Source organism: Pseudorasbora parva, chromosome 6 (genome assembly GCF_024679245.1).
Source record: "Pseudorasbora parva isolate DD20220531a chromosome 6, ASM2467924v1, whole genome shotgun sequence".
Taxonomy (NCBI): domain Eukaryota; kingdom Metazoa; phylum Chordata; class Actinopteri; order Cypriniformes; family Gobionidae; genus Pseudorasbora; species Pseudorasbora parva.
This window is the reverse complement of record NC_090177.1, coordinates 18,443,886-18,467,401: the sequence shown is the minus strand read 5'-3', so window position 1 is coordinate 18,467,401 and position 23,516 is coordinate 18,443,886. Positions and strand designations below refer to the sequence as shown.

At 37.8% G+C, this 23,516-nt stretch overlaps 1 protein-coding gene across 11 annotated transcripts in view; it reads right to left on the bottom strand.

Annotated features, from left to right (window-relative positions):
* kif1b (kinesin family member 1B) overlaps positions 1–23,516 on the bottom strand; it is a 78,762-nt gene that overhangs the window by 17,963 nt on the left and 37,283 nt on the right. For 7 of the 11 annotated variants that reach the window (XM_067445953.1, XM_067445955.1, XM_067445958.1 and 4 more), the window contains 15 exons: positions 21,095–21,174; positions 20,737–20,812; positions 18,310–18,389; positions 17,517–17,623; positions 17,252–17,335; positions 16,173–16,353; positions 15,499–15,571; positions 7,561–7,663; positions 7,083–7,231; positions 6,392–6,570; positions 5,534–5,674; positions 3,745–3,996; positions 2,099–2,217; positions 1,850–1,935; positions 254–383 (listed from right to left, as the gene is read on the bottom strand). In XM_067445953.1, the coding sequence (XP_067302054.1) occupies positions 254–383; positions 1,850–1,935; positions 2,099–2,217; positions 3,745–3,996; positions 5,534–5,674; positions 6,392–6,570; positions 7,083–7,231; positions 7,561–7,663; positions 15,499–15,571; positions 16,173–16,353; positions 17,252–17,335; positions 17,517–17,623; positions 18,310–18,389; positions 20,737–20,812; positions 21,095–21,174 (1,840 nt within the window). Of the gene's footprint in view, positions 1–253; positions 384–1,849; positions 1,936–2,098; positions 2,218–3,744; positions 3,997–5,533; positions 5,675–6,391; positions 6,571–7,082; positions 7,232–7,560; positions 7,664–8,625; positions 12,736–15,498; positions 15,572–16,172; positions 16,354–17,251; positions 17,336–17,516; positions 17,624–18,309; positions 18,390–20,736; positions 20,813–21,094; positions 21,175–23,516 lie in introns of those variants that run through there. The other 4 variants (XM_067445961.1, XM_067445964.1, XM_067445962.1 and 1 more) reach the window with 2 other exon arrangements.

Below are 23,516 nucleotides of genomic sequence, written 5' to 3'. Positions count from 1 at the left end.
ATAAAAGAATGAATAAACAACATCTGTAAATCTATTTTCATGGCCTACGTATCACTTATATTGACTTGTTAAAACCTGCTAGAAGAATCTATTTGGTCCTAAAGCTTTCAGAACACTGAGGCAGTGCACATCAAATGTGACACACCAGAACACAACAGCCTCGTCTGGATGTGTAAGCATTTCTTTTCACTCAGACTGAACGGTTTTGTTCGGAGCACAGGAGTTGCCAGCTGTCCTGTGTATCCACACTCACCCATGTCATTTATTCTGTTCATCTCCTCCGAAGGGGTGATGAGCTCTGAACTTTGACCCTGGCCTTCCACAATACGCAGCTCTTCCAAAGAAAGGCCAGAGCGGGTCATGACCACGGAGGAGAAATCACTCTGGATGGTGTTAGAATAAAAGAGAGAGGGGGAAAAAAGAGGAAATAAAAAGACAAAGGCAGCGATCATCAAAATGTCTCTCAGTATAAGAATATACGACTCAAACCTTGCACAAACTAGTAGCCTACTAATATAAAGAGACAAGATGCAATTTTAAACTTAGAAGAAAGAAAAAAAATCAACTGGCTATCTGTTTAAAATTCAATCTCTTAGTATCAATCTATGAATAGCCTTTTGTAAAAAAATAAAATAAATAAATAAATAAAATGCACCTAGTTAAATTTTCTGAATAATTAATATAATATAATATAATATAATATAATATAATATAATATAATATAATATAATATAATATAATATAATATAATATAATCTTTCTAAAGGTATGCAATTGTTTTCAGGAAGTAGTTCCGGGCAGGTCTTGACCGCATTGTATGTCCAACTTTGCCAAATTATTTAAGTTATTTCAATGGTCCTTAGTGATGACAACACCAAAAGAAACAAAACCAAAACTACACCGACCAACCAAATACATCTAGTAAACAAAAGGAAAAATATGATACTTTTTTTTTGCCACAAAATTTATGTTTTATTATCATGCATGGAAAGCTTTGAAAATTTTATCAGTACAATAGATTAGCAACTCAAAAGCTACATGACATTTCTCACAAACAATGTAATAACGACACTGTTCTTGAAGCAGATAAACTTACAGTTTCGCTATTAGTAAGAAAGCTGCTGCCGAACACTGTTGAGACACACTGAATCAGGTAATTCACGTGCGATTAATCTCTCTAAAACTGCATTAATAAAATCTGCTCTCAATAACTCAAGCCTCCATTACTAGTTCTAAAAATGTTGTTTTGAAATAAGCAATGTAAGAAATTAGTCCTTCAGGTGAGGTAACTGTAGTATAAGTAGAATAACTCTGGTCTCAATGACTCTGGTCCATTCAATTATTAGAAAATAATGCACACCCAAGGTGTAACTACTTCACGTCATGGTCGTATTACCACCTCGGGTGTATACACATGAATTGTGAATATTAGACAGTAGGCTATATCTCGCATGAAAAAAACTTAGGATCACAGTTGCCATCTTGGTAAACTGGAAATCTTCTAGCCATGCAAGTTCAAGCATGAATATCTACTTAAATAGACAAAGCCTGTAATTTTTAAAACAGTTTGTGCTGCTTTCTTTGCAAAAACATACACCATATAAGCATCTTGGGTTAGGGTTGGCGTTACATTCTAGAAGTAACAGACCAGGCGATTGATTTGTCAATATAGTGACTGACACTTTTACGAAGGCCTGACTTCCTTTCCTACATCCACCATATTGGGTATTGTGATTTCCAATAGTAGCCTATATCCAGAAGTAGCCTATATCCTCCTATGTATGGGTATTTATCATTTGTGGGGAGATATTTAGACAAATATTTTCCCAAAATCTGGACTGGAATGTACCTTTTTAAAATACTCATTGTCAAAGGAAATCTTTGCAGTGCCCGACTGACGAACACCAGATCCATAATCAGGAGCCTCTTCGTCTGCTACAAAAACACAAATACCAAGGAATAAGCACATATGCGTCACAGATCAGATGAAAAACAACTTAAGCGAATTAACGTTTATAAAGCACATCAGATTTATAATTAACTATGCTTAATTAAATCTGAGCAGAATCTTAATTCATTAATAGAGATCAGCGCTCACCAGCGATGGCTTGGACCCCCACTCGCAGAAATCCTCGCACATCTCCCTTCTCTGTTACTATAGCAACACGATGCACCAGAGGAACAGGGTACAGCAGGTTACTCAGGTACACGAAGGCTCTGGAGGGAAAAAGAACAGCAATTATAGTACAACCCTGTGAGCAGTCGTCGCCTGGATGTATTATACACGCACACGTTCAGAGCATGTTAAAGAACCAAAATGTATTAGTATGGAGGGTACAGCTGAGCAGTGTTATGCACAGTGACTTTCCTTTCACTGCAGGGCCACAGGTTCATCTCCATTACCCTGATTAACACCACTGGATAATAATGGATATGATGTGTCAGACACTTTTACTAAGAGCTGACACGAACAAAACACAGCACTAAATAACAAAAGACCGAAAACATATCCTCCAACCTTGAAATGAAATGCCAAAGTAAAAGGAGGACAAATAAATAATTCATACATTATGTTGTACGGACCAATAAAAGAAAAAATAGAGAATATTTTATATTTTCAGAGGCTAGGGGGCACACATAGTCTGAATTTCAGGAGCTGTTTGCAGTCAGAGCTCCTCCTCCTCCCCCCGTGGGCAGCCTCAAGGCCAAGATGGAGGAGAGCTATCAGTGTAGCGCATCAGTGACGCAACGATGACGCAGGTCCATTTGCGCCTCTGCATCCATCCAGACTATGTCGCCATCCTCTCTATCCTTCTCTCTTGTACAACTGCCTGATAAATAACAGCTCTTACTTTAGTACACTGAATGAATATCAAAATTAAAGAACAAAAAGAATACAGATAAAAATGACATAAAAAGAAAATGTAAACAATTAATAATAAAAACAATTATTAAAACAAGTTACAAAAAATAAAATAGGACAGAAATTAGGGCTGTAAATCAAAAGGTTAATATGTTAAAGGATATGATTAATAAAAAAAAAATTTTATATAGTTATTTTTTAGAGCACATTTATTTCATTTGAGATGATTCAATTTTAAATTTTAGACTATTGTGAGCATGTGTTTCACAGTCAATGGAGAAAGACATTCTCTCCAGATAATTTATTTATAAACCCAGACGGGATGTTTAAGAAAGTTAATTTGCATTCTTGTAGGGTGAAATGTAATTACCATCGAGGCTAAGTGTAATAGTACCCACAAGTAAAACACATCATTCATAAAATTGTTAATGTGAACCCCAGCAAACAAATGTAGCAGCCTAGTGGAAGAACAGTTTGAGCAGTTTTCTTGTCTTAAAAAAAAGAAAAGAATGCTTTAACAGATTTAAATTGATTGACAGCCCATTTAAAACAAATACAATGGATGAAAACAAACAAATGCGTGCTAATGTTTAGAGCACTAATGTTAAACCAGACAGATGGAGTTTAAATGAAAGCTGCGGAGAACTGGAGGAGGTATCTGGTATCGCCGTGTGAGCTGTTTCTCAGATCAGATCTGCTCTCTCATGACTAGATCATTCAGTTTATTTTATTTTCAATGTATATCAATTATCTTTAGATCATGGAGCACAATTAACAGCTGCACACTGAGCCACACAACTCTCTCCGTCTTTTTCTGTCACTCATTCTCTCTCTCCAGCCCTCATTTGTCAGGTTTCCCCCGAGCAGTGGTCACCACCAACCTGCCCACCAGGATGAACCATGGGGAACGGTCATAGAAGGGGTCCTGCCCATCACTGAAGATGTCAGAGCCCTCCTCAGTCCCAGCATCTGAGCTGGTGTCATCCACGAAAGCCTCATCATCCATGAAGTCCTCCATCTCGCTCTGCCTTTCGTCAGCCAGCTCGGTAATCTCAGAATCACTGGTGGAGAAGGTGGGCGAGGGCGTGCGGTCGGCCAGATGCTCGTTCACACAGCCGTGAAAAATAGGTGAGCTAAAAAAAGATGCGTGGGTAGGATGCAGGCACAACAGTTTACAGGATTACTTAAATGACCTACATTTAAGGGCCATGACTTGAGACATGAAATAGAAAATAATAGACATTGCAGGTGTATGAATAATTAATTGCTCGTTGTTTTACTTTATGTTAATGCAATAAGCATTGAAATCTTAAAAAGGGATCACAGAACATTTTCTAATCTTGATTATGGAAATAAAATATGAAAAAAATGAATAACAAAAAACACAAAATGAATTTGAAACCAATTCGACAGTGTATCTAATGTGCACACAGAATTAAAAAACAAATCTACATATGAAATGAAGCTGATGTTAATATTTAATAGTAATGAATGGATAAAAAAATACAGTGCATTAAAAAAAAAACAATAAAAAAAAAACACCACACCAGCACATAGCAAAACAAGCACATAATGATTAGCAAAATAATGCAAATCAAACACTAAAAATAATATGAATAAAAAGGATGAAGAGGAAAATGAACAGTGCAAATGACTAAACAAAGATGTCATAAATTATTTATGGGCTCCCTCATCACTAAGAGGGCAAACATAAGTTATCTTCCAGACACAGACAAACACACACACACACACAGGCGCACACACACAGTTTTAACTGAGAAAAATGTAAAAGGTTGGTGAAGAAATCAACTGAATTTCACAGCATTTGAAAAAACTTCTCTAGGCACATTTGCAGGAAATATTATTCAGAGAAAGGGGTGTGACGGAATAAAAAATACTCAGGGTTTGGATCATATTGTAGTTTCTGAGTCACAGATCAGATCATTTTTTCGGATTGGGGGGCAATTGTAACCTTGCTATAAATTAAACTAAGACTAAGATTAATCTTTGTTAAAGCTGTGTTTTGTTGTTTGAATAACATTAGTGACACAGACAGAAGCAGGCATTTATAGGCTGCTGTCACTTAAAGACTTAATGCGGGGATTCAATATAGTGATAAAGATCCGATTTCTTTCTGAACAGTTTACATTCATTTAAAATATAAATGACTGTGTTTATGAGAATACTTGCCGAGATGGGTATTTTAAGAATTTTGTCTGTATGTGTCCATTTAAGATCAAGGAGGCGTGAAAGAAGACTGAATTATGTGTTTTGAGCACTGTCTGACACAGGGCCATCCTTAGGGCGGTGCAAACAGTGCAACTGCACCGGGCCCTGCGGCGAACAGGCCGAGGGAGTGCCCCTCTTTTGCTACCTCGCACTGGACTATGCACGAGTAAACAGCGCGAGAGTACCAAAATGAGTTCTCTTTCGCCGGTTCTTGCTCTGGAATGGTTTAAAATCACTTTAAATGTTTACATTCTGATTGCTTAGAAATGTGCAAATGATAAGCATTCACTCAATGATGGTTGAACTTTGCAGCCATAAGGGCTTGGTCCATACGGATCGCGGATCAAATAAGACCCGTTACACCCCTACAAAGAACTGATCTCTGTTAACATGTTCAAACATATCTCAAGTCACAGGAACAAGGTTAAATGATTAGCGTACCTCCCAACCAGCTTGAACCAATGGAAGCGATCATAGAACGGGTCACTGCCGGTCAAAGCACCCTCCCCATCCTCACCCTGATTGGACGAGGCCATCTCACCTGCACGGTCATACATTTCTCGCATCTGGTCCAGCCTCTGCCTGGAAGAGCATGAAAAATCAACACATGCTGGTGAATGGATTTTTCTCTTTTAAAAATGTAAATAAACTATATGTCAATGCCTACATTAAAGCCTTTTCGACTGGTAGTTGGTTTACATGGGAACATGAGGTAATGTCAGCATGTAGAGGTGCTAGTGTCATCTACAAAGATGTGTTTTTGTCCGACTATCCAAGAGAAAATTTAGACTATTAATCTTGATGGAGGAATTGGCTCAAAAGTCAATTGGGGATCCTCTTATTTGACACATGGCACAGTAGTGAGAATTTGGGTATTTGACACAATAGAGACTAAATGTAATATTAACTACATAAGCATTATGTATAATAAATAACATAATAAATAAAAATACACAGGTTAAAAATTTAAATTTTTATTTAAGGACATTATGTATACAAGGTGTCATGTTGCAATATGTTCATGTGACAAGCAAACAGAGTTCTTTAAATTAAATGAATTAAATTACATTTTAACATGGATTTTGAGAGGAGAGAAAATTTTAATTTTATGTCACCCTGAGAAACAATTACAGTCTAAAAATCACAAATAAAAATTAATTTAAAATTTAAAAACAAAAAATGTATTTAGCTGTAGGATTTCGAAATGGATTGATTCCAAAAAATGATTGCATAAGAATCAAAGGATTTCTGTTAGCAGAACTTTGTATTTCACTGAGCGGTTGGCAGCTTGAAGCTTACTTGAGCTTCTCCAGGGACCAGTAGTGAGTGGCTCCATTCTTCAAGTCTTGAACCTCCACAGCGACCACCGTTCGGGGGAAAGGTCTAGCATCACGCTCTTTCTCCGGTTCTGGAGGCAGCAGCTCAGGGGGCAGCGGAGAGTAGAGGGTGTCTGTGAGCAAGACAAACTGGAACTGGACCTAAAAATAGAATTAGACATAAGGTCATCGACAAGGATGAAAGATGTGAGCTGATGACTGTAAGATTGAAGGTTCAGACCTAATTTTTGGCATCTGCTAAGTGGAAAGTGAAGTGTAGCATAAGATTTCCAATCGCTGATGAAAGCAAATGTATCATCCCTGCCACCACTAAAGCTTTAAATACAAAGTAAGAGCTCATAATAAACCAGAAGAAAAATGTTTCTACACAGCAGGGGACTCTATGAGGTTCTACACATAGGAATTGAAAAAAAGAAAAAGAAAAATAAACAAACAAAAGTAGAGCAGAGTGACAGAAAAGAACGGATGAAACTGTAAGGGTGTGCTCCTTTTGAGATTAAGGGGCCAACTGTTGAAAGCTGACACATGGGTAATAAGTAAAGCAACAGAGATTGGTCTGTGAATATGTAAATACAGCAGAATGGATGTAAAATAGTTCCGTGTTTCAATTATTGACACGTTTTCACATGACATCTGTCATCTGTGCGCTGTACCTTTTTCTTGAGCTCCACACTGATGGCATTGGCTTCTTTGAGGTATACAGCATTGCCCCACAACTGGTCTCTGAGGGAAGTGAACTGGTGGTATCTCCACTTCCTGAAAGCCCACTGGGCCAGCTCATACTCATGCTGGGTCCAGGGTACTGCAATACAGTAACAATAGTCAAACATGACAGAGCATACAGTAGGTGGTTGTGATTTTGCCAAGCAGGACATCCTTATTGTTCCTGGAACAACATTCAATCCATCAGACTATAAAGAAAGGGAAGGGTGTAGAAGCTTAACAACCTATTATCTATTTTCCTCCGATTGTAGTTGTAGTTTTGGTTGGGTTTAGGTTATAGTTTGATAGAAATGTGATGTTGACCTAGGAACATGTCCTACCTTCAGTGTCCCAGTACAGTGCACATTAACATCTTTTGGGGTGAATTTCATGGCATTATGTAGCTGATTTGCACTCAAAACACACTACCTTCATCCTCTTCCTCCTCCTCTTCCTCCTCATCAGGTGTCTCTGCAGCCAATGAGCGGGTCTCCACCTGTTTCTGCAGCTCTTGCAGTTTACTCTCATATACCTTTGAGAAAATGCGATGAAGAGAGAGGACAGCAGACACGATCTTATCAGCACTACAGATATTACTGTTCCTTGGAGAGATAAAAGTCACACGGTTACGCAGTTGCTTTTACAACTGTGTGCCATTTGGCAAGTTCATGACAATGGAATAGGTACAAAACTTTGTACATTTCATTTTTAATGGCTTAAGCTGACGTTAAACTAAACAGCACTAATTTTGCACATAAAAAAATGAAGACCCATCCATTTATTTTCAAATAGATTTAGCATGTTCTGAAAATGTAAGTGATGCTTCCCTGTGCAAAAGTCACCAAAGTCACAAAGGCCTTAATATATCCGATAGCAACAGTTAAAACGTAGAAAGCTATTTTAATTTTTATGTCCTGCCATGGGGGGAAAAAATATGATAACGTCAAGCCCTTTTTGCACTCCTCCAGCTATTTTGAGCATTTAAAAATCAGAAGAGCATTCTGTTTCTTGCTGCCGCATATAAATGCTGTAGATATCAATGGTGCAAAAAAAAAGAAAAAAAAAAAATATTTTTTTTAATATATTTTATTAGTAACGAAAAATGCTTAGGTAGAACTAACTCTGTACCAGGTATTTTATATGGGGTTCTGCAAAAATGTGATTATATGTAACATTTTCCTGACATTTAAGCAGGATCTGATGATCCCAGTTTTTTAACAAAGAATGTTCTGTCTGAAAGGCAGTATCAAACAGCTGAAACTTAACTTACACCAGATGGATAAAATAACTGCTCTGGACTTCAAGTAAAACCTTTATATTTCACTTTAGACACAGGACTAATGGCTGACTGTGGTCATATCTCCTAAGCGAGCTATAAAGAGCTATAATATCATTAAAATATCATGATAAATACACATCTAAATGGGAGCTCTATAAAGCATATGCTACAATTTTTGTAATGATAAAAGACATTTAACGCAGAGCAACAGTTGCTGCATTTCAAACGTGTTCGCTTTATTTCAGTCATGTTTGAAATCTTGATATTCAGCACAGTTCAAGGTAATAGCAATATTAGTAAACCATCAACACATCTTAGAGCACTGAAGATCATATGTTGCACAAAAACGCCTCCCAAAACAACACTTTATAATACAGGGCCATTTAAAGGCACTCACCATTGCATATAGATAAACACTAAAGAGACAAGTAACATACCTTTAAAAAAAATGGTAAAATACATCGTCTGTTTGAATGTATCATTGTTCTTAGCTCCTCTTGTGGTAGTTAAGAGTAGCTGGCAGCACCGTACATTAACATTAGCATAAAAATCTTTATTGAAGCAGAGAAATGGCATGTCTTGATAGTCTTTCAAATATGGGATTTTCAAGAAGTAACTTATACATTATTGCTGTGCTACACTGAAAGGCGAAGTGTGTATTTCTGCTGCACTACACAGGTTTTCAAACACTCCTCTGAATGTCAATGGACAGCAAAACAGATATCCCCATCCCCAAACTGACAATGGTTGAGCCAATGTCATGGCATCTGGATGCTCAAAAAACACAGAGCATCATACTTTTCAGAATAAAAATTACACATTCAACCTTTAATCTAGAGTCTTGCTTATTTAGTTAACCAGTTTCATGATGTGCCAAAGAAAAAAATTGCTTTTGAAGAAAAAGCAGTAATACGCATGACTTACTATACCAAAACCCAGGGGTTTGAAAAGAAATAAGGCAGTAATTCTGACGACAAAGGCATTCAAGTTCTTCATTCTTATAAATCAATGCTGAAGCATGGACTTAAGACCTAGTTGGCTAACTTTTTTCTCTGGCTAGAAGAAACATTTCATAACATGTGCTTTGGTAATGCACAGCTGGTAATGGGACACACTTGGGCGCTGATGCACACCAGTGCATAATTATATCAAGGCTTAAGCAGGGAAATCACAGTGGCTTAAGTGCAAGGATGTAAAACTACATTAACCCTATGTGAATGTAATTACTATTTAGTTAGAAAGGTAAAAAAAAATATCAGTGGTAAATTTAATAAAAGTGAGAAGTGTTCAGTGGCATTATATAAGCTGTGAGACTAAATGAGAAAATGCAAGAAAAAGCAGTGCATTACATACCTGTCCGGCAAATTTTATTTGGCTTTTATGATCTTATGTTTCTAAAAACATGCTATTAGTTTCAAAATGAGCCTCGGAAACCATGGAAACAGTCCTGTTAGAGGTCCTTTCCATGGCATGTCTCTGGTGCTTTCTATGGGCTTGCTTACCACACAGTGGACACCCGAAAATAAATGTGATTCTAATCATGTCGAGATTGAGGAGAACGGCTGAGTGTTTTAGAACACTGACTCTATCCCGTGGGAAAAGACTGCCCCCCCTATTGAGGATCAGAGTGCAGCAGACAGTTTCAAGGAACAATAGATGCAAAGCATGCTCTTCACAAAAACATTACCTCTGTGGATATGGATGTTAAATGCAGTGGTTTGTACTCAAAATGAGGCAGAACCAAACTTTATAAAATCAGTGTGGCATGCAAAAAAAAAAACTTTTTACCAAACATAAGGGGCAGCGTCTATATCTTTCACAATAGGAGTGATTAGAATTCAGTAAAAATTATTCGCTTTTCTTCATATATTGCTATAGCAGTACTTGCGTTTAGGTGCCAAGTACAAAGAAATAAATGCAATATGTTAATGGCTCATTAGTGAGTCAATAAGGCACTTTAAAAACTTTAAACTTCATAAACTTCATACCCTTCATAATCTATTACTCATGCATAAGGCAGCTAGAGAAAGGCCTTTGCTGCCACATTTCATATTCAATCTATTAAATGGACAATATCAACCCAGGGACCCAAAACTTCAGGACATAAAACAACTTGCATAAAAAAGGCAACAGTAAAAACATCTTCGCTAACGTGTTTATAAACATTCAAGAGAATAAAAAGTTGGCTATTAACCTTCCAGCATTTACAGAACACGTTACCTATGACCCTTCAATGCACAAATATGACTGAATTGTAAATTTAAAAAATTAAAATTCAAGTAATGGTTCAAGGGTTTCACTGGACAGTATAAAATGTTGCCGTGTAGTGGTTGTGTGTTCAATGCTAAGATCTATTCAGACAGTCACCAGCAGCAAAACAGAGGTAAACTGAGGCAAATCAGTGTTAAAGTACTTTTAAATACATGATGGCATCTCCAAAAATACACTAATGTTAAAAAAAGTTAATACTACAGCCAGGAACTAAAGGGTGACTCTATTAAAACTCATCGTTCCTAATACTTAATTGAAAAACATTCCTGTTTTTTAAATCAAGGCTCAAGAACATTGTTCTGAGATCTTTTTGTGACTTTTAACCAGCACTCTAATTACTTGACTTTTAACCCATATTCATAGCTAACATGGATGGGAGATCATATTATTGATGCAATTTTTTTCATGTGGTATTTACCAGGGAGATCATTGCAATTTGGATCAACAAATAACAACAATATTCAATTCTTTCAAACAAGTGCCATAAAACTGTTTGACTTGATGGGGACAAGCTGTCCAATGCTTTGATGAGTCTGTGATGTGTGAATTGTAGTGTCAACTAGTTCTGTACATGAACCTATGCCCTGCTTCCAATGTCACACTGCGGTTTCTCGACTGCCCTTCAAATTGGGGGCAGACATTTGCCTACGCATACGGGGTGGTGTGCAAAAATTGTTGTGGTGGCTCTGCTGCTGATTTGGTGGGTAATGCTTGTAGTTGTTGCTGGCATCAGTATTGTAATGACAGAACTGTGGATGCTGTTGCTGTGGATAATGATGCTGGTTTTGGTTGTAGCGTGGCTGGTAGAAGGCCTGTTGGGGATAAGGTGGCTTCCTGTTACCAGAACTGAGGGACTCCGTAGAATCCGAGGCTCGCTGGCTGCTGTTGAAGGAGTTACTACGGGCTCGTTCATGGAGTTTGTGGCTTTGATTATGTCTATGACTCAGGCCCTGCTCTAGATCTTTGCTTCTACATTGACCCATGGGACTAGGAAGAGGAGGATACGTCTGGATGGTTGGTACCACTTGTTCTCTGGGCTCTGCGACCTCCCCGGAGTAGTCCTCTTCCTGGACCGCTTCTTTGGGTACTTTCAACTCAATCACCTGTTCATCTGTTATTATGATATGAGTGCCAGGGGTCCAGGAGTTGCGATGCTTAGGGTTACTCTTGAAAGGGAAGCGCAGCTTGCGGTCTTCAGGTGGAATGAAGCGGTGGGGTCCATTTTGCCGTCGGAGCTGCTTGGAAATCTCCTGTTGCTGGAGGTTCTTGAGGCGTACCTGCTCTTGTCGCATCCACCTCATACGTCCACGTCGGAATGAACAATCATCATCCTTGATCTGATCGTCTAATTGCTCACAGTTGGGCTTCTCCTCAGGAGCTTTACCCTCACTGGAACTGCGAGCCCTCATGGGTCCACCGCGCGTGATTTTCTCCTGCGACTCATTGGAAATCAGCGGGATCACTTGCTCCATCTTAAACATCTTATTCCGGAGAGCTCGAATCTCTTCATCCTTCATGTTGTTCTGCTTTTTTACCTCTTGCAGGATGTCTTCGAGTTTGTCTATATGCACCTTTAGGTCATCCATGTCAGTCACGCCTCGTCCATTGGTTATGACATCTTCAATTCGTTCATCCCCAACCCCTACAGTGTCCCAAACATCTCGAGCCACTGCTCTCCACGAATCTCGCTCGTTCGGGTCTTTCTTGTTGTAGGTGGCACAAAGCTCCTTTAATTTTACTATGGCCAGAGCCTCAATCTCTTGACGGGTGTGACGGAAATCATTCAGTGCCACCTCGTAGCAAATTTCTTTGACTGCCTGGATCTTCAGATCAGAGATGGTCACCCATTTGGAGTCTTTTGTAAGACGACGATGCTGAGGGATCTGGTACATTTTGATAGGCTCTCGTCTTTTACCGCTGCTGGGTAAGCCACACTTTTTGACTATGGTTTGGAGCTTGCTGGGAGGAAGTTTCTCACGTAGAGAAGTGATGAGTCTCCAGCTCTCCTCGCATGACCTCTTATCAGAGTCATCACCACTATCAGAGTCTCCATCCTTAAGAGAACAAAACAAGAAACAAACCAAAGAGTGCGAAAAACAAAATGGGAAAATTAAAATGGGGTATCGAAATCAAAAGGAATGTTTTCTGTAAAGAATGGACAGTGTTGTGATATGCAAAATGGGAACAGCTAAATGAGTGCGATGAGAAATGCACAACTTTATTCATTAAGCTGAGAAAAATTGTCAACCTACTTAACGATTTCTAACACAATTATTAAACTGCAAGTCATAGCGCCTTTTCGTAGTCTGCAAGTTGACTGTAGATATGAATATTTTAGAGAGCATTATACTTGCAGATCAATTTGACAATATTCAAGCTTTCTAAGCATGGTGTCCCACTGTTTTTTTTTTTGTTTTTTTTTAGATGTACAGTGTGTAGATACAAATCCAAGTCAATGTTATTCCCAAGTTGCATATCAATATATAAAAAGTAAATGCAAGGCATGACTGTCATGATTATGAGAAAAATGTCAACAAAAAGGTATAGATGTTGCGTGATCTGCTGTTGTTGCGCTGGTTTCTTTCTTTTTGTCAAGTTTAAATTTATGACATCCTCTTCAATTAGAGCTCTTGATAGTTGCACCCCAAACATGCTTCAAGTGGCATGCAGCAAAGTCAGATGAGTTTTGTTTCAATCCCTCATATGAAGTCCTTAATAGAGAAGATTTGGTTTTAGAGTTTTTCTAGCTCTAGCGGTGGGTTAGACTCTTGCGTGTTGATTACAGGTCAGTACAGAGAAGAAAAAAGAGAAAGGACAGGCTCGGAGGAGGTTAAAAGCATAGATTTCATCCGCTACAGTTAAGAGGTTAGTTGAGAGAAAATGCAGTTTCTCATTTTCCAGGTCAAGTAAAACAGAAACAATACAAAAATCACAGTCAAATAACAGAGGAGGCAGCTGGCGACCATATAATCGTGATTGTGTAATCAGTGCAGTGTGTGGCATCTGTGTCATTCTGTATATGAGATTATATGGATGAGACCATCGGAGCATTGGAGAGCTTGTCATCATTGATTAAGACCCCCAACATAGATAGCTGTGTTATAGCATGCCCTCTGTGTCAGGCCAGACACAGGTATGTAGAACTCAAGGCTACAGATGTAATGAGAAACCACATTGTCACTAGCCTTCATCAACTACAGCAGAAATCTTGGGTTATGGCAACAATGCATTGGAAACATCAGCAATTGCATTGAGAAAACCAACAAACTCAGACAAAACTAAATCTATTTTGGTAAATCAAATGCTGACTCAAGCTTGTCTAGCTTAAAAACACTGCCCAGCAACAAATACTAAATGAGGTACTAAGTACTGTGTAAATTAATCTGTTAAACATGCTAGAAAAAACAAACCATGCAAAAGCAGCATATAGAATAAACCAAGGAAAGGGAATTGTTGTACACCAATTTAACTTAAAGACCCCAATGAAAAGGCTTGACAAGCATAATTTGATGGCAAGAACCCCTAAAAATTATACTTTCTGTGTGAGTACATTTACATAATAATTGACACAGAGCTGTTTATATTGTGTAAGAAATATATTAAAATTATGTGCGATATTATGAAGATTTTATGAAGAAGTTAATAAAACAATTAGCTTTTATACACTACAAAAAAATGTATGTATGGAATGTATAAATATAAATAAAATATTATATAATTTATTACCTATTAAATTGACAGTATTTTTTTTCTACTCATAAATTATTATTACATAAAAACATTTTGTTTATAGTTTAGCATTGTCACCAACCATGGTTATATCCATGACCAGACAATATATTTTAGATGATATAAATATTTTAAGTAGTGCTGTCAAAATTTGCGTGTTAATGTATGCTTTTCATTTTTCAGTTTAGCATGTTAAAAATATTAACACAATTAACGCAGCATCCGTTTTTCCATTATCCTTTGGCAAGCATTACATTATATAATCATGAAATGCTTTTAAACAATTTAAGTGTGACATGACAAAAGATAACGTGCTGTCTGTAATTGTCCCATCTGTTTGAACAAAAACATCAAAAACTGATGTTTTAAATCACCATTAACAGATAAAATATGTGTGATTAGTTTTTTATTACTATTGATTGACAGCACTACTTTTAAGTTAACGCTACTTTTAAATTATAGCTCTAAAACATACTTTTGTCAAATCATTTAATTAGTATTTTTTTAAAACCATAAAACTCTTATTTTGATTTCATGGGGTCTTAAACTGGTACATGGCAAACCAATGCCTTACATAACAATAGAATTCATAAAAACACAAATTACGAATTAAAAGCCAAATTGGTATTTTTCTGCTGATGTCGTTTTGCAAAATCAAATCTATGAGAGAGAATTTAAATTTTGAATAAGAAATTCTTGCTGTATCAAACTGAATATGTAAATCAGTCCATAGCAGCAATTGGCCATCTGCTATCTCAATCCAGACAGAGTGGATTCAGTTACCATGCAAAGAGGTTCAGCCATGCACTGGGAAAAGTGTTTCTCTCTCACACACATACAGACACACAAAAGTCTCAAGTTATCAGAGCTAAGAGTGCAGAATTAGTGCTGTTTGGACTTCAGCAGTGCAAGTAGAAAACTAGGAGCCCTTTTTACTCGGTTCATCAAACAGCACATCTCTCCCCCCAGTCTAAAGAAAGTTGATGGCAACATTTGGAAAGACAATAGAGGTCTAATTGATATAAAAGTACAGGTCCTCTGAGATAAACAACAGAAGAAACAAGATTTATCAAGAGATTCAGCCTTACCAGTCTCTGTTGCTCGAGTAGCTGGTCCGCTTCCTCCTTCTCTTTTTTGTACAGGATCTCCATTTCTGTAAGCCTAATATAATACAGCGCAAGACCACTGCATCAAAAAGCTGCTCTCTCTTACGCTCAGTGCATTTCCTTTCCGCACATAATCCTAAAAATCCTTCTAACAATAATCCAATTCATATGTGCTCACATTCCATGCCAAGAGCTTAAACTTCACAAAATGTAGATTTTGTCTTCTGTAGCTGCTGGGTGGCCCTGGCTTTGGTTGGCTATCCAACCCTAGACTATGCATAAGCTGGAATCCACACTTCCCTCAAAGGAATTTTGCCATTTTAAATACAAGTTCTATCAACAATATATAAAAAGGTATTATGTCGATTACCACATCCTTAATTAAAAAATATAATATACATTTTACAGTAAGGCACTTACAATGGAAGTACAACAGCAAGGCAATAAACATTCAAATGCACAGCTTCCATACACGTGTTAACAAGAAACTAGCGTAAATGTTTACTATTTGCTTTTACTTACTAGCTTTGTCTATGTATTTTTTATTGTAAGTGCCTGGAGGGTTGAGTCAAAATTATTTTATATAACCAATATAATTTATGTATTGAACTTGGAGTTGTCTTTAATAAATCCCATGATTATTAGAGCTTTCGTACCTCTTCTCCATCTCTTGCTTCATGTCAATACCCTGTTTCTCCAGCAGTTCTCTTTGGGCAAAGGTCCAGTCCACTGGCTCTACGGGGGTCTCCGCTGTCGGGGTCTTCTCACGCTCTGCGCGAGCCTGCTCAGGGTGGTTAAACCGGAAAACGTGGTTCTTTCCCATGATAATGCGGTTACCTGAGGAATGGGCAAGTATGTACAAATTAAAACAATATAATGTGTTATCCACGTTATTTTTAACTTCAATCTGCAAGGCTTTTGGTGTTATCCACTCCTAATTATTTTAGTTGTAATGTTGTTTAGCTGATGTTGCAAACTGGTATTTGCTATTATATGTGTATTGTAAATGTATAATCATAATTATAAACACTATTTTCAACATTCACTGCATTGTTATTATTCTAGTTATTTACTTACAGTGGCAAACTAACTCGTACATTCACAAAAAAGAGAAGACATTTTATATGTCTACAATCAATTAAATTATACAAGAGCTTAAAGGGGTGGTTGCATGCGATTTCACTTTTTAAACTTTAGTTAGTGTGTAATGTTGCTGCTTGATCATAAACAGTATCTGCAAAGTTACAGCGCTGAAAGTTAAATGCAAACGGAGATAGTGTCTTATGGCAGTCATGGCAGTTTATTGCCTACAAAAACGGCCGGTTTGGACTACAACAAGCTTCTTCCTGGTTTGGTGACATCATAAACCCTTGCTAGTCGCCACAGATGTGACTTTTGGTTAGGGGTGTGGTGTTTTCGGACAACCTGTGCTTGGCACTTCAGCCAATAAAAATACATGAAACTACATTTGGCCATCTAACCAATCTAAGACCATTGCGTTTTTCGGAGAGATGGGCTTCATAGGAGCAGGAAGCAAACGAGCCGTTTAAAGGACAGTGGAGACAGCGGTGTGGAATAAAGGTAAAATATACAAAAACTATGGCGTAAAAAAAAAGAAGGATTAAGATATGTTATACTGCACCCCATAAACACAAACAAGCCTAGAAAAAAAACACAGAACCACCCCTTTAAGAACTGTACAACTGAAATGTGCAGACAGCTGTCAGTGACTCACCTGAGCGCAGCTGGACTGCAGAATTCACACGTTTTCCGTTCACATATGTTTCAGATCCCTCACATGGCTCCAATGTGACAATTACTGTGGGGACAAAAGATAATTCATTACCTCCAGCATCAATATAACATTTTCAATTAGTAAAAAGTAAAGAACAAAATGCTCAGATATACACGGGAAGAAATTATCTTTGTCAAAAGTTCATTTGCACTGATTTAAAAGTGAACACAGATCAATGGATCTAAAGATGTAAGTGAACACTTACCATCGGCGTTGGCATTCCTCTCGCTGCGGAAGATACAGTGCTCCTCTTTGATGTGCGCTCCACTCAGAACTATATCCTGTCTTCTTTCCGCATCTGCCTGGCCCACCCTGTCAAAACAAAGACAATCATTTTAATTATCACAGGGATACCCCAAAATTACAATACAGCACTGTAACAAGGTGCGATACAACATGTTTTTAGTGTGTGTCTGTGTGTGTGTGTGTGTGTGCTTGTTTTTGTGACATATCAGGACACAAATGTGTATAATGACATGGGTATTACAGAAGAGGGTGACTTATGAGGACATTTCCCCATGTCCCCACTTTTTTAAAAGGCTTATAGATCATACAGGATGAGTTTATTTGAAAATGTAAAAATGCAGAATGTTTCCTGTGATGGGTAGGTTTAGGGGCAGGGGCAGTGTTAGGGTGTGTGTGTGTGTATGTGTATGTGTGTGTGTGCGTGTGTAGGTTTAGGAGCAGGGGCAGTGTAGCGGATAGAAAATATGGTTTGTACAGTATAAAAACCATTACGCCTATGGAAAGTCCCCATAAAACATGGAACATAGTGTTTGTGTGTGTGTGTGTGTGTGTGTGTGTGTGTGTGTGTGTGTGTGGGTGCGTGCGTGTACACACAACTGGAAGAGTACACAAACTACACATCAAAGCAGTAAACAACATTATGTCCTTTGTAGGACCCTTGAGTGGTTGGATATGTAGCAATCATAAGATGCCTCAGCGCAACATACAGACAGCTAAAAAATTTTTTGACAGTTATGGAGGTGATTTCATACCTTGTTATTCCATCTTTGATATAATACAACAGACATTCTGACATCAAAGGATCCTCGTTCAGGTTCACCAGGTGAGGAGTCTGTAGGGAAACAGGTTACAAAATAAATTTCAGACAAGTCTGACAGACAGGTGTGCCCGAGGTCACCACAGCTACAGTTATTCACAGGCCAATTAAAAAGTGATGAAATTAAATGCCATATCAATAATTATAATGACTCACACAAAGTCATAACATCTGGCTTCTTCAAAGACTAATAATATACTACATTAGCCTCCATGAACTAAATAATAAGAAACTACAGCACAACATTATCTACTACTGTACCAACCAACCTTTTTTGGTGAAAACACCCCATTAAAGTCAGTATAGACTTCACATGGCCTTTCAACGTAAAGCTATTGGGTAGGCAAAATGACAAAGAGATGTCATAGATAGGAAAAAAGGAGAGAAACTGAATGAAAACATGAATAAGTAGACAAATAAACAATGACAGTGGCATTGTTCTAGAGGCAGGATAACAGTGTTGTGTTTCAGGAAAGGACACTAAAAGAGACAATGAGATTGTGGTAAACTGTTAGCCTGGATGCCAGCAGAACTTAGCCCCGCCCACAACATTTGAGCTCGGGCAGTTCGATCCATAGAGGAGTAATTATGCCCGAACAGAAACTCAGGGCGGGCTTTAGACGATGACGGACAGATAATAAACAGCAACGTAACATGCACGTCATCAAAGGAGCTTGTCTCGGATTGAATTTGTTAAATTTGTTGGTTTTACCGGAACAAATGCCGTTTCGGGGGTAAAATGTGTTATTTTGGCAAGGTTGCCTGCTAATATTTGCATACCTGGGTCTATATATATCACATAATTGAGGGCGCTTCAACCCGCGGACATGGAAAACAACCCACAGAAAAAAAAACTTGCCAACACAGTGCAGTTGAGATCTGTTGACATTTGACAACTATGTTATGCGTCGCTCCGTTGCTCTGATTGGTTGTAGGTCTATCCAATTGATATCTTTCCTGTTTCAGTTGAAATGCCCCATAATTAAGGTCTTTGCACACTGAGTCCGATATTTCCACATGCGTTTTTTCGTGTTCGTGAACCGAAAAATTCGTCACGCACAGAGACCTGATGAGTCCGATGCGTATTAATGAATGCGTTACGGAAAGGAAAAAACGCAAAACAAGACAAAGTGACGTCTAGTGAGGTTGGTTTGTTTGTCCTGAGGAGATATTGTGTTCATCCACTCCTGCGATCGCGTAGAGAAGAGAGTTTATATCCAGCGGGATTATCCAGACCGACCGATTCAAAGTTTACTTTAGTGTCAGTGGCTCAGTTTGATGCTTTGCTAGCGATACTGGAGACACATATTAAAAAGAAGACCACTAATTTACGTGAATCAATTGATCCCGAACACCTGGCAGTATGTCTATGGATCCGATCACACATACACACACAGCTTTATAGAGATTTGATGTGTTATAATTATAGCTGTGATATAATAATATTTGTGGCATTTTTGCTAGAATAATATGTATGGTGGCTTTAAGTTGTCAAAACGTCTCTCAAAATGCGTTTTTACGGATGCGAAAACGCATAAAATCGAACCTGTTCCGAATTTCTTTTTGACGGGCGAAAGTTTCGGAGGCAGTGTGCATGCGTGATTTACATAACGTGAGGTCGAATTTATTTTTTGACATGCGTAAATTTCGCATGTGAATTACGGACTCTGTGCAAAGGCCTTCACAGTCCAATGCAGCAGTATCAGACTCATATTCGGACTAGAATTGAGTATGACCACGTCAGGCTAGTAAACTGTACTTTCTGGAAGTACTTTTAGCCAGTGAAAACATCTAGTTTAACCTTAAATCGATAACAGCTCTGAAGTATTCGGCAAGTAATTTCAAAAAACAAATATGTCCTATTTATTAAAAGAACTGATTAGATTAGACTCATGAGAGTCATTCGTCACCAGTTCAGGAAACACAACAGCATGCTGATGGATGTACATTCGTTTCTATGTCCTACAGTGACTGAAATTAACAGTGATGTGGGAAAATATAAACTATTCAGTAATCTACAATTATGGCTTGCTACAGGAACTCTAATGTATGGGGATTTTACAAATATGAAACGGGAATATAAATATATATATATATATATAACGTAAAAAAACAAACCTGATTAGAAGAATAAACACTAAAGTCTTCAATAGACAGTGATGTTGGTCTATCAGGACCAAACTAATAGCAAGATCCCATTGCAAAAGCCAAGCAAAAAAAAAGATAAAAGAAAAACAGAATGGAAGGAGAATGATGGATGATGAAACACGAAGAAAGAAAGGGCCAGACATGAGGACATGAGAAGGAGCTGTCTGGTGCAGACAGTAATGGTGATTAATAATGAGGAGTTCACGTGTTGTACCTTTTTAGGAGAGAAGACACCCAGGGTTCCCCCATCCTCCCGTATGGCCACTCCCATCTCTGCCAGCAGTGCCTCTCTGAGAGAAGGGAAGGAAAACATCAAGGACATTACAAATCAACACATTTTTATAACATTTTCAGTTAGCAACAAAGATATCTGGAAAATGTATCTTTAATACTTGAATGTGCATGTTAGTGTTGAGGTCAGTGTTGTGTGCGATTGGACAGCTAGTTGAGTCTGGTACAGACTCACACCAGCTGAGCACGCGGGCACATAGCAGACACTCCTCACGGGCACGATGAGTATGGGCACAGGGACAATAGGAAGGGAGCCAGATGGCACCCAAGCCCTCACTGACCTCTCCATACGGATGGCCTCAGTCTTCCTCAGCTTCTCCTCCCAGGTCTCATTCAGCTCGGCTATGATCTTCTCGGACTCCTACAGGACCGCAGACAAAGAGGGTCAGCATATTTTAAAGGGAAGCTTATGCTTGGTGATATAAGACAGGGTCTGAAATGGCTAAATATTGCTGGAATGATAATATTGTTAAAAAAGTTTAGAATTTTTGGAGATTTTTTCTTGTTTTTGAAAAAAGTCTTATGTTCATCATGGCTACAAACAGTAAAATTTCAATAATATGAAATATTAGTACAATTTAAAATAGTTTTCCATTTTAATTTATTTTCAAATCTATTCATATCTGTAATGTTAAAGAAAATGTTTAGCATGATTACTCCAGTCTTTAGCGTCACATAATCTCATTAGAAATTATTCTAATACTAAACTGATTTGTTGCTCAATAAATATTTATTATCATCAATGTTTTTGTGGAAATCATGATTTTTTTTTTGTTTCATGAGGTTTAATTTGTTAACATTAGCTCAAACTTTGAAGGCCAAAAATAGTGCATCCATCCACCATAAAGTAATCCGCATGGCTCCAGGAGGTTAATAAAGGGCTTATGAAGTGAATCTATGGTGTTTTGTAAAAAAAAAAAAAAAACATCTAGCTTCTGAAAGACCACTTCCGTATCCAACTTACAAAGAAAGAGTAATGCAGTTCAAAAACGTTTATGCTACATCCGACGTCATCGTCACACCAGTTATGCTTTTTGCGTAAGTTGAATACGGAAGGCAGTCCGCCAGAAGCTAGATATTTGACTTAAAACATGTTAAATATGGATATTTTTCTTACAAAAACCCACAAGACCTTTATTAACCCCCCAGAGCCGTGTGGATTGGACTTCAAACTTTGAACTCTGATTCACTGCCATTATAATTATTAGAAGAGCCCGGACATGTTTTGATATAAACTATGATTGTATTCATCTGAAAGGAGAGTGTCATATACACCTAGGATGGTAGTAAATCATGGGGTAATTTACATTTTTTTGGTGAACTATCCCCTTAATATCAATATTTACTAGTACATTATGAAAATCCAAAGATGTATCTGTTAACATTAGTTAATGCACTGTGAACTAACATCCACATTATTATTAAATAAAATTAACAATGCTGTACAAATATACATTATGCTGTACATTGTTATTTTATGTTAGTTAATGCATTAATTAACATTAACAATTTTTATTCTATGTATATCATTTATATATATATATATAAAGGTTGCCATTTCCACACATTTGCCCTTGTGACCTGCCTGACCTGTGCATAATACTAAGAAGCTTAAAGCTTGTTCTGCTTTTCAGCGCTGCCAGCACATCTTGCTCTGTGTTAAATCAGACATAAGTTATGGAAAGGTCATACATTTCAGGGTCCTATGGCTAAAATGGAAAATCTAGGCCATAAGCCTGTGTGCAAAGGACCAACTGCCTGACGTGGGTTAAGAGCAGTAAGCAGTTAAATACGGGAAGCACAATGCACATTTTCCTCTATTGTGTCTGTCCCTTATTGTCCTTGGCTTGAAGGAAGACCAGAACCATCTGGCCTGATGTACAGGAAGCTCCCCTAGATCCTTCCTAAAGGGTTAACACCCCTGCCATCTGTTCATGTAGAAACTAACAATGTGGCTTCTTTAAACCTGTGAGCTGATGCGTCTGAGAAACCCAGATCACTACAGGGGACTAGGAAAACGGGATTATCATTATAATAGATCTACATATACACTACAAAAGTTTGGAATATATATAAAAAAATGTTTTTGAAAGATATCTCACCAAGGCTGCATTCATTTGATCAGAAAAATAACGTAAAAACGTAATATTGTGAAATATATTACAATAACAAAAGTTATTTTAAAATGTATTCCAATGATGACAAAGCTACATTTTCAGCAGTCCTCATCTCAGAAATCATTTTCAAAAATCATTGTAATATTTCACCACCTTACTGTTTTCGTTGTGCCTGAGGTCATCATAGTTAAAACCATAAACATTCCAAACTTCTGACCGGTAGTGTATATTTTCACGTAAGAAATAGGTTGTAAGCAGCCCAATCATGAAGTGAAGGGGTCCATGTGAATTACCCAGAACAACCTGACTTCTATCTGATTGATGGCAAGGATGTTCACACTTTTTTTTAATACATCAATATTTTTGGCTAATACAAAAGAACAGGTCTATTTCGGTCTAATATTCTGCCAAACTGCGTCGGAGGTTGACGTCACTAGTGCGAGCCACTTGCAGTGTAACCATGGAAACTAGTGCCTGGAAGCTGTAGCCACGTATACTTTCCCTCTCTTTTCCTCCCTTACTTTCTCTCACAGTCTCAGTCAATGGTTTTAAGCCACTGGTGGGTGGGAAAGTATGACAAGACAAT